General features: G+C 43.5%; 2 protein-coding genes across 3 annotated transcripts in view; one reads left to right on the forward strand and one right to left on the reverse strand.

Annotated features, from left to right (window-relative positions):
- The window catches only part of zbtb37 (zinc finger and BTB domain containing 37), a 103,672-nt gene that overhangs the window by 56,626 nt on the left and 34,914 nt on the right, over positions 1 to 12,132 (reverse strand). The window lies entirely within an intron of this gene.
- LOC120565574 (ribonuclease pancreatic-like) overlaps positions 7,930 to 12,132 on the forward strand; it is a 13,031-nt gene continuing 8,828 nt past the window's right edge. Inside the window, exon 1 of the mRNA XM_039811459.1 lies at positions 7,930 to 7,986. Within this exon, the coding sequence (XP_039667393.1) occupies positions 7,930 to 7,986 (57 nt within the window). The remainder of the gene's footprint in view (positions 7,987 to 12,132) is intronic.

Raw genomic sequence — 12,132 nt, forward strand, 5'->3', positions numbered from 1 at the left:
AACTCAGCAGCCCAAAAAAAACACAGGTGATCTACTGAGTGGCTGGTAAAATGTAATCATTCACCTTTGGCTGGCAGACGAAGACACACACACATGCACACACACACAAATCTCTGTTTTTTTTAGTCCCAGCAGGTTTAATGTGTATTATTCAGCCAATCAGGACTTTGTGTTGACCATCAAACTGTTGAGTTGATTCTAACATTTCTTTCCTCTCCAGTCCACAGGGAGAAAACTGACTCAGAGACTTTAACAGTCAAATAATAAATGTTGGATTAACACTCACCCTGCCTCAGCCTTCAGTTTGCTCCTCCTGCTCTGTTGAGTCTACAATGACTCAACTCTTTCTCTCCATTTACTGGATATCACATGACTTCATCTTAGTGTGTGTGTGTGTGTGTGTGTGTGTGTGTGTGTGTGTGTGTGTGTGTGTGTGTGTGTGTGTGTGTGTGTGTGTGTGTTTTTGTGCTCACACAGATCAGCTTTTTAACTACTGCTGCTGGTGTGGCTGCCACCAAACACACCAAATAACTAAATAAATAATATTCTGCATTTAGGAACAAAGTTTCTCCTCTTCTTTACTTTTTCTCTCCATGTTGTGAACTGCAACATGTATATTGTGTATTGCTTGTGTAGTCTATATTATTGCTTTGAATTTTTGGAACTTGTTAAGTCCCAAACTTGTTACGTTTGGAGCTTGTTGGTGAACTATGTTTTGTTTTTTTTAAACGTGCGATATAAATAAAATTGAACTGAACTGACCTGTAATATCTCAGGGCTCTCAAGTCTCACGCATTGGGCGTGAGACACACACATTTCGTTATTAGTGTCTGGATGTCTGTATGCAGGGGGAACCTGAATAAATTTTTTGGCCTTATTTTAATTGGCCCGTCCAGTTTTCTGGAGGCCCACCTAAATCCTGGCGCTGCTAGTGCCTGGCACGCACCGGCTGAGTGAGTGCGGATTTTAGGTTGCGTCTTTCGTCGCTGTTTGTGACTTTGCCTGAGGTTGAGTGACAAGTGTACTCCATAGACAGTATATAAGGTGTACTCCGGTGTACTCGCCCTGTTGTTTATCTGGTTGCCATGACTTGGCTTAACGTCGTCTCACTGTTCCAGTTGAGGGGAGAGAGAGTAGATGACAGTTGGCTTGAGTTCAGTAGAGCACGCGGCTCTGTAGAGTCGTGTCATTAGGACTTTATATATACTACATGTAGCTACATAGCGGAAACCCTGTTGTGCGTCTGCCCTATTTCTGATACTCTGGCGGCAGAAATCAACATAGCGGAAACACTGGGTAGCTTTTGCGCCTATTATTATTATTATTATTATTATTATAGCTACATGTTGAATCGGCTGCAGGGCTACTTTGACAGTTTTATATTTTTATAAAGATACCCATTTTATAATAGGCCTACCCATAATACTTTTATAACAGTACCCATAATAATTTGGAATATTTTTAGTTTTTTCTTTCCTTTTATTTTTACTGCACAACCTCCCGGCCCCCACTGTGAAAACCTTTGGCCTAGGCTATTTCATTATATTTTATCCAGACAATGCATAGTATTAATTATTACACACACACACAAAGTAATACTGAATTAAATTAAAAAAAAATATTTGTACGAATTTATGTGTCATTTATCAGATCAGACTCCAGACACCCAAACCCCTGCTGCCAAAATCTCACTCTGAACTCTGTTCAAAACTTGAGAGCCCTGGTGTATTTATTTTGGCAACTTCTGCCTGACATCCTGTCTGATATTTTACTAGTCTCTCTTCAAGGATTGAAGCCAGTTGACATGATCATATAGTTTAGAGTTAGCAGAAGACTAAACTACCAGCTCGTTTACCGCGTTTATGTTTCCTCTCCAACCCTCAGACCCTGCCTGACGAAACTCTTTAGGAACTGTTGCAATTTCCTATATAGTCATGTGTACAGTTTTTAGTAAATTAATAACGACTGCAGATCAGATTAATTGACCTACATAAAAACATAAAATACCAAGTGATAGCATGTTTAATGTAAGACATTTAGATTTGTTCATGCATCCAAGTCTTGAAATGTTATTTGGTTGGAGAGAGACAAGTTCTTAAGGGTTTAACCGATGCCTGGACTGGGACGTAATAGTTTACTACCTACCCATCTGGTAGGTCTTCATCTTTGTCTTCCTCTTTTCTGGAGTCTTCGGTAGCTCATCCTCTGAGCAGGTCAGGATAGATATATAGACAGATAGATATATAGACAGATAGATATATAGAGATATATATATATAGACAGATAGATATATAGACAGATAGATCCTCCAGGATCCCTTCTACACACTGACACAAAGGTTGTTCATGTAACGTTACCTTAACACAACGTTACTCTTCTCTCGAACAGCGATTATAGCTTTAGTACTGATTCTAAACGTAATGTTAACTAACTTGTAGTCTCGCTTTGCCAGACCTTCCTCCACAGCACTGCGGAGGAAGGTCTGGCTAGTCCAAATGTGCTCAAACTGAAAAAGTTCAAACTCCACCTCCTGCAGAACTGCCTGGTAGAACCCGTATCGCAGTAGCTTAGCAACACAGCAGCCGACTTCGGCTAACGATACGTTACATTAGCAGATAACTCACTAACAGATGAGTAATGTAACTAAATTAGCGGTTTAACATGAAACACTTTGGCTCCCTTTAAATCTCACTATTAATGAGAAACCCTCTTCAAGCGACAAATGTAATGTCTAACATCAATTAAGATAAATATTGAGATGTAACAGTAAGGTAAGGTTATGTTTCTGATCCCCTCACTAACATTTGCTAACGTTAATATAGCGAGCAAACTGGGATGTTGACATTTAACTCACTACACATTGACATAACATGCTTTAGTAATATGGTTTTTAATATCAAATAATAACGTTTAACTTTCAAATATTGATTGAAAATGTGATTTTCTCTGTAGATAATCTCTCTGCCGTGCCACTCTCAACATCCAAACACTCCAATCCTTCTGGGAGAAACTCGTATGGTCTGACTATCTACAGTCTGGCAGGATTACCTCACACTGGGTCTACTATTGTAGATATGTCATTTCATAAGTTTCTCTATGGGTCTACTATGGCAGGAGACTGTAAATAATAGATCTCACAGGGAAGCAGATGTAAACTAACTGGAATCATGGTGCAACAACTTGCTGAGAGAGATTACAGATCTAATGTGCAATAATATATATTATGAGTACATTTTATATTCACAAATATTGTTTTTTTTAAGTGACTTACCTTTTTAAGCTTTGGTGCCTTTAAAAATGTATTAAACTAGTCATCTAGTTTTTCTATTTAAAACAAAATCTTGTATTTATTTATTAATGTCTACAGCTATATTGATGATGTTTTTATCTTTAATAATAGTCAGTATCTGTTCCTCTCCTAAAACATGTTTCAGGGTGAATTTTCCACCCTTGACTCGACATGAGAACACTAATACACGTGAAGAATCCAGGTCATGTAGAAGTGATTTACAGTCTGGAACTTCAGGTGACTCTGATGGGATTTTAAAGTTGCTCTATGCCGCCTTCTTGTGGTCATATTTGATATTACATCTGCATTACATACTTGGAACTGCAGCCTGATTACTGAGGGTTTAAACACATGGATCCACACATTTCATTTAGTGTATATCGAAGCACAAACAACAAAGCATAGATTTAGAATCAAATTGATTCACTGAACCACGACCCAATATTATCCATGCAAAGTGAAAAGATTTATACATATCGTCTGTAAGATTCCCCTTTATTCTACAACCCCAAATCAGAAAAAGTTGGGACAGTATGGAAAACACAAATAAAAAAAGAAAGTAGTGATTTCTAAATGTACTTTGACTTGTATTTCATTGCAGACAATGTGAATACAAAATATTTCATGTTTTGTCTGGTCAACTTAATTTCATTTGTAAATATACATCCTTTCCTGTCATTCAGACCTGCAACACATTCCAAAAAAGGTTGGGACAGGAGCAATTTAGGGCTAGTAATCAGGTAAATTGGTTAAATAATGATGTGATTTGAAACAGGTGATGTCAACAGGTGATTGTAACTATGATTTGGTACAAAAGCAGCATCCAAGAAAGGTCTAGTCCTTTAGGAGCAAAGATGGGCCGAGGATCGCCAGTTTGCCATTAAATACGTGAGAAAATTATTGAAATGTTTAAAAACAATGTTCCTCAAAGAAAGATAGGAAGACATTTGCTTACTTCACCTTCAACAGTGCATAACATAATTAAAAGATTCAAGTAATGTGGAGGAATTTCAGTACGTAAATGACAAGGGCGCAAGCCTAAGCTGAACAACCGTGATCTCAGATCCCTCAGGCGGCACTGCATCAAGAATCGTCATTCATCTATAAGCGATATCACCACATGGGCTCAGGACTACTTTGGCAAACCTTTGTCAAGTACCACAATACGTAGTTACATTCACAAATGCCAGTTAAAACTGTACTGTGTCAAAAGGAAGCCCTATGTTGACCATGTCCAGAAGCGCCGTCGACTTCTCTGGGCTCAGACTCATCTGGGATGGACCATCACACAGTGGAAACGTGTACTGTGGTCAGATGAATCAGTATTTCAGGTATTTTTTGGGAGAAATAGACAATACAATATGCTGCCTTCAAGAAGACATCTTTTCCAGGGACGTCCATGCATATTTCAACAAGATAATGCAAAACCACATTCTGCACACATTACAAAATCCGGCGGCGGAACAGGAGAAGGAATCGGGTACCGTGACCCTGCCAGTCCCCGACCTGTCTCCAATAGAGAATGTGTGGCGCATTTTGAAGCGCAAAATGCGACAACGAAGACACCGTACTGTTGCCCACCTTCAGACTTGTTTGCAGCAAGAATGGGACAAAATTACACCTGAAACACTTCATCACTTGGTGTCTTCAGTCCCTAAATGCTTTTTAAGTGTTGTGAAAAGGAATGGCAACATTACAAAGTGGTAAATGTTTTACTGTTACAACTTTTTTTTAAATGTGTTGCAAGAACCAAAATAGGAATTTTGTTTTTTTGTGAAAAATACAATGAAAATCATGAGGAACACATTAAATTATGTACTGTTGTATTGTCTGCAATGAAATACAAGTCAAAGTACATTTAGAAATCACTACTTTCTTTTTTTATTTGTGTTTTCCATACTGTCCCAACTTTTTCTGATTTGGGGTTGTAGATTCCCACTATGTATTTAGAGGGGCTAACCCTAACCCTTCAACTGACGTGCGCTGGCCCGCGCCCTTGCCTTTGATTCCCCCACTTTTATACACCAACCTCACACAAACACCTTTTGTTCTAAAGTATTATCAGTCAGTCACAGTCAGGGATACCTGGAACATCACATGATAACAAACACACTACGTTACATCACATTTCTTTCAGATTTAGAAGTGCTGATCCTCATCCCGGCCGCTTCACACTCGGCTGCGAACCGATCCAGTGAGTGCTGAAGGTCACTGGCCGATGATGCCATCAGGATCACATCATCTGCAAAGATCAGCAATGAGACAGACATTGATATCCTGTCCATAAATATTACAAACAGGATTGGTGACAAAGCGGAGGCCAACCCTCACCTGGAACGAGTCCGACTTACTGCTGAGAACTCTAACGCAGCTCTCACTTTGGTCGTACAGAGATTGGATGGCCCTGAGAAGGGACCTCCTCACCCCATACTCCCACAGTACCTCCCACAGTATCTCCCGGGGGACCCGGTCATACGCCTTCTCCAAATCCACGAAACACACATAGACTGGATGGGCATACTCCCAGGCTCCCTCCAGGATCCTTGCGAGAGTGAAGATCTGGTCCGTTGTTCCACGACCAGGACGGAATCCACATTGTTCCTCCTCAACCCGAGGTCCGACTATCTGCCGAACCCTCCTTTCCAGCACCTTGGAGTAGACTTTACCAGGGAGGCTGAGAAGTGGGATACCCCTGTAATTGGCGCAAAATCTCCCTGTCTGCCACTCCTTTGGCACCATCCCAGACTTCCACGCAATGTTGAGGAGGCGTGTCAACCGAGACAGCCCCTCCACACCGAGAGCTTTCAGCATTTCTGTACGGATCTCATCAATCTGACACTGCAGAGTTGTTTGACTACCTTAGTAACATCCATAAGCCTCCAGCTCTGCCTCTATCTATCTATAGTGTTTTAGATGGATTCAGGAGTTCCTCAAAGTGCTCCTTCCTGAGGTTGTGATGGTTTTCCAGAAGCCCCTTGGTGCAGAAAGAAAGTCAGAAGAATTTCTCCCTCACCCACTGCTTTGCCTCCTTCGAAGCAGAGGCTGCAGCCCCTTCAATACCCTGCAACTGCCTCCACAGTCCTCTGGGATAACATATCCCAGAGGGAATCCTTCTGCAGTTTTCCCTGACCACTTGTGTTCACCACGGTGTTCGAGGGTTACTTCCCCTTGAGGCCCCTAAAACCCTGAGACGACAGCTCCCTGCTGCAGCTTCAGCAATGGAAGCTTTTGAATATTGCCCACTCAGGTTCAATGCCCCCATTCTTAACAGGGATGCCAGAAAAGCTCTGCTGGAGGTGTGAGTTGAAGATCTGTTGAACAGGGCTTCTTCCAGGCGTTACCAGTTCGCCCGCACTACCCATTTGGGCTCACCAGGTCTGACGAGCCCTCCATCTGGGCCTGGCTCCAGACGGGGGCCCAGGGCTTCCTCCGGGCCGGGTAACCCTTCTTCCTCCGTGTTGATTCATAGGTCTTTGGGCTCACCAGGTCCATCCAGAGTCTTCCCCCATCATCTGACCCACCTCACCACCAGATGGTGATCAGTTGAAGCTCCACCACTCTCTTCAACCAAGTGTCTAAAATATGCGGCCTCAGATCAGAGGATACCATCACAAAATCATTCAAACTTTTGCCTTTGGTGCTCTGGTACCAGGTACACTTATGAGCATCCTCTCGATTCCTGTTTGAACATGGTTTTCATTATAGACAATCCTTGACTAGCACAGAAGTGTAACAACAAACGACCGCTCATCACTCAGCCACCAGGCGCTTGTGACTGAAGAAGTAAATTTTGAAGTGTCCGCAGCTCAAGGCCAGATAAGCGGCGCGAACTCCACTGCTTGCTGCGACCGCTCTATGATCCTCGTTACTCGCTTTAGGTGCAAGTTTTAAGAGTTATAAAAGAGTTATGCAGCAGTCAAGGGAATCAGATTAGAAAAAGAGCTTTAATGTGCACGAAAGTAAATCAACACACAAGAAAGCCCGAGCAAGTACCGGTAAGCTCGCTAAAGATTCCTTTGTCTTACTCCACTTTTATCGTAAAAAAGAGAGATCCTCCCCCTGCCAAATTCTCCAATGACCACCTTCAGAATATGCGTGTAAAGCTTCAATTGGCTACTTTCGAAGCTTAAGACCACCTCTCCTGGGGATTTTCCACTGTATGAAGTCATTTTGCTGATCTTGCAGTTTTGAGTGAACTTTTGACCGGGTAGACTATACCGCAACTAGCGCGACTGTTTCAATGGTATGCCATCGCAGCTACAGCAGGTGTTCTGTGGTACTGACGGTGGTATATGGGGGGAGAAGATCTTTCCTTTTTTCAAGGCAGAATACATGTCATCTCTTATTGAGTATCATACTAGTTGTACATTATATATTTTATACCAGATTTATCATATTTTTGCCATAACATGACGAGCCCTCCATCTGGGCCTGGCTCCAGACGGGGGCCCAGGGCTTCCTCCGGGCCAGGTAACCCTTCTTCCTCCGTGTTGATTCATAGGTCTTTGTGATCCATTCTTAGTCTGGCCCCTCGCCTGAGACCACTTTGCCTTGGGAGACCCTACCAGGAGCACCAGGCTCCAGACAACACAGCCCTCAGGTTCATAGGGACACACAAACCTCTCCACCACCATAAGGTGATGGTTCCCAGAGAGATCCGAGGCCTGGACTACAAAGCAGGATTTGGCGTTACCGAGGTAACTTCAGGTTCAACCAGGGTTTTCTCTCACAATCGTTTCCACTGCCAGGGTTGCAACTGAAATAATATGCTAAAGCAACAACAGTTTATGGAAAACACAAGTGTAATTATGGTCAGATCTTGGTCCTGACCGATGGGGAAGTGAGATTAATAAGAGTTATGATTTACACATTTACAGCGTCGGCTATTTTTTTGCCAGCTTTCCTCCTGTTTTAGGAAGCAGTGACTGTATTGGCAGCATGGTGGCTCAATGGTTAGCACTTCTGCCTCACAGCAAGAAGTTTCTGGGTTTGAATCCAGGTTGTCCCGGGCCTTTCTGTGTGGTATTTGCATGTTTGCATGGGTTTCCTCCAGGTGCTCCAGTTTCTTCCCACCATAAAGACATGCATGCTGGGCAGAGGTGTGTAGAGTAGCCAAAAATTGTACTCAAGTAAAAGTACTGTTACTTCAGAATAATATGACTCAAGTAAAAGTAAAAAGTAGTCATCCAAATAATTACTTGAGTAAGAGTAAAAAAGTACTCTGTGAAAAAACTACTGAGTAACTGTTGAGTAACGTCAGATTTATTTTTTAACATAAGCATTCAATCAGACGGACAAAATACTAATAATAATAACTAATAATCATCTTTAGGCAAATTATTGTTCATCCAATCAATAAAATAAATAAAAATTAAACTTAAATTAAAATAATCCAGGTAAATTCAAGTACTTAAAAAATAAAATCCATAAAATAATAATACATAAAAATAAATAAGCACAAGTAACACAAATTTCCAAACCTACTTTTTTTTACAAGGCTCTGCAGGCAGAACTAGAGCAAGGTGGAGCTGCTGTTTCTCACTTTTACTAAGGTAACCATGCTTTCATTACGAGGCCAGAGGCCTGGACTATGAAGCAAGATTTGGGGTTAACGAGCTAACTTCAGGTTCAACCCAGGATTTTCTGTACTACGAAGGTGGATCACTTGTTATCGGGTTTAATCACCGTGGTAACTCATGCTGAACACCTTACCTGGTCGGGAGCAGGTTAAGTTGGAGATCAGAGATCAACCGGTGTTAAAGCCCCGCCTACTGACCAATCAATACTCGACTGATAACGGCGTCAGCGTTCTTATAGAAGATCAGGCGGAGCTCGGTGCAGAGAGAGAGAGAGAGAGAGAGAGAAAAAAAAAAAAAAAAAAAAAAAAAAAAAAAAAAAAAAGAAGGAAGAAGGGCTGAAGAGCGCGGCAAAGTTAAAACTTTTAGAGGCCGACAACGCCGTAAACATTCCCTGATGGGTTTATTTATATAGATTTGAATGGGAGGGAATTACATATTGGCTATTTCTCTGCTTCTTGAGCCAATGTGCACAGCGGTTTGAATTATGTTTTTTATATTTTTTATTTGCTCTTACGATCGCTTCCTCTGGCAGGATTGCAACTGAAATAAAAGGCTAATTACGGCAGTTTATGGAAAGCACAAGTGTAATTATGGTCAGATCTTGGTCCTGACTGATGGAGAAGTGATATTGATAAGTGTTGATTTACACATCAGCGTCGCCTATTTTTTGTTGCCGGCTGACGAGACTGCACAACTACGTTTGATTGGTGAACGGTCACGTACGTGGTAGAGCCTTTGCGGTCTCTCTCTCTCTCTCTCTCTCTCTCTCTCTCTCTCTCTCTCTGTCTCTGTCTCTCTCTCTCTCTCTCTCTGTCTCTCTCTCTCTCTCTCTCTCTCTCTCTATCTCTCTCTCTCTCTCTCTCTCTCTCTCTCTCTCTCTCTCTCTCTCTCTCTCTCTCTGTCTGTCTCTGTCTCTCTCTCTCTCTCTCTCTCTCTTCTCTCTGTCTCTGTCTCTCTCTCTCTGTCTCTCTCTCTCTCTCTGTCTCTGTCTCTGTCTCTGTCTCTGTCTCTCTCTCTCTCTGTCTCTCTCTCTCTCTCTCTCTCTCTGTCTCTCTCTCTCTCTCTCTCTCTCTCTCTCCTGTCTCTGTCTCTCTCTCTCTTGTCTCTGTCTCTGTCTCTCTCTCTCTCTCTGTCTCTGTCTCTCTCTGTCTCTGTCTCTCTCTGTCCCTCTGTCTCTCTCTCTCTCTCTCTCTCTCTCTCTGTCTCTCTCTCTCTCTCTCTCTGTCTCTCTCTCTCTCTCTCTCTCTCCCTCAAAATAAAACATTAAAATGAGGCGTACGTGGGGGAAAACTAACAATGACGCATAGAATACCAAAGAGGTAAAAAGAAAAGTAACGAGCTCATTGTAGCCTGATGTAGCGGAGTAAGAGTACAGTTTCTTCTTCACAAATCTACTCAAGTAAAAGTAAAAAGTAATGTGATTCAAAAGTATTCCTAGAAGTATAATTTTTTCAAAAACTTACTCAAGTAAATGTAACGGAGTAAATGTAACTTGTTACTACCCACCTCTGATGCTGGGTAACTAGGACTACAGTTGAAAAACACTGGCGCATTTACAGAAATGTTGATTAATGTGCATTGTCCTAATCAAATAAACGTACAAACTATTGCGTTTTGCCTGCAAAACCGTGTCTGTGTTCTTCATATTTATGTAAAATATGCGACTCTGGTAGATGTTTGTGATTGGTCGTGCTGTGCAAACCCCGCCTCTTTTATGTGAACGTGTGCGTCGCTGGATTGGGAAACCCTGGGTTGACTAAACTAGTTGTTAACCACCCTCGTGTCACAGCTTATGCTGGACTGCGGTTGTTAGGTTAGGGCCGGTCCTAGACTTTTGGGGGCCCTAAGCAGGATTTGGTTTTGGGGGACTCTCCACATTGTAACATGCTGCCACTGCACTTGGCACTAAACCAACTTGTGTATTGTAAATATTAGTTTAATCACTCATAATGAACAAATACTAATGTGAGACCTATTAGCAGCAACACTATCTTTAAATAGACTGGCTCTGTTATGAGCTCTATTGTGGGACATTTCAAGCCTTTATGGGAGCCCTCTGGTAGCCACGGGGCCTTAAGCAGCCGCTTAGTACGCTTATGGGCAGAGGTGTCAAAAGTATTCACATTCATTACTCAGATAGAAGTATAGATACTAAGGTTTAAAAAGACTTCTGTAGAAGTTGAAGTATCAACTCAAGCTTTTTATTGAAGTAAAAGTGTAAAAGTACTGGTTTCAAAAATACTTAAAGGTCCCATGGCATGAAAATTTCACTTTATGAGTTTTTAACATTAATATGAGTTCCCCCAGCCTGCCTATGGTCCCCCAGTAGCTAGAAATGGTGATAGGTGTAAACCGAGCCCTGGGTATCCTGCTCTGCCTTTGAGAAAATGAAAGCTCAGATGGACCAATCAGGAATCTTCTCCTTATGAGGTCATAAGGAGCAAGGTTACCTCCCCTTTCTCTGCTTTGCCCGCCCAGAGAATTTGCCCCCCCCCCATGAGAGAGAGAGAGACATCATGGCCAAGGCCACATCCCCACCCTCCACCTTGCCCCCTCTCTCCTCCTCAATAGCTACAGACACAGGGTAATATTTGGTTTCAGGACTGTCTCCTTTTGGAGGTGGGTGGGCTCTGCCACTACTGCTTGCAGAGAGAGGGAGAGAGAGAGAGGGGAGAGGGAGAGGGAGAAGAGAGGGATAGAAGAGAGAGAGAGGAGGAGAGGGAGGAGGAGAGAGAGAGAGAGAGAGGAGGGAGAGAGGAGGAAGAGAGAGAGAGAGAGGAGGGGAGGAGGAGAGAGAGGGAGAGAGGAGGAGAGAGGAAGAGAGGAGAGGAGAGGGAGAGAGAGGGGGAGGAGAGGAGAGGGAGAGAGAGAGGAAGGAGAGGAGGGAGAGAGAGGAGGAGGGAGGGAGGAAGAGAGAGGGAGGGATGGGGAGAGGAGAGAGGGGGGGGGGGGGGGGGGATGGGGGGGGGGGGGGGGGGGGGGGGGGGGGGGGGGGGGGAAGGGGGGGGGGGGGGGGGGGATGGAGGAGGGGGGGGGGAGGGAGAGAGAGGGGGAGGAGGTGGGGAGAGGGGAGAGGGGGGGGGGGGGGGGGGAGGGGGGAGGATGGGGGGGGGGGAGGGGGGGGGGGGGGGAGGGATAAGAGGGAGAGGGAGAGAGAGGGGGAGGCGAGGGGGGAGGGGGGAGGGGTGAGGGGGAGTGGGATGGGGGAGGGGGGGGGGGATAGAGAGGGAGAGAGGGGGATAGAGAGAGAGAGAGAGAGAAGCA

The sequence above is a fragment of the Perca fluviatilis genome, chromosome 9 (genome assembly GCF_010015445.1).
Source record: "Perca fluviatilis chromosome 9, GENO_Pfluv_1.0, whole genome shotgun sequence".
Lineage (NCBI taxonomy): Eukaryota > Metazoa > Chordata > Actinopteri > Perciformes > Percidae > Perca > Perca fluviatilis.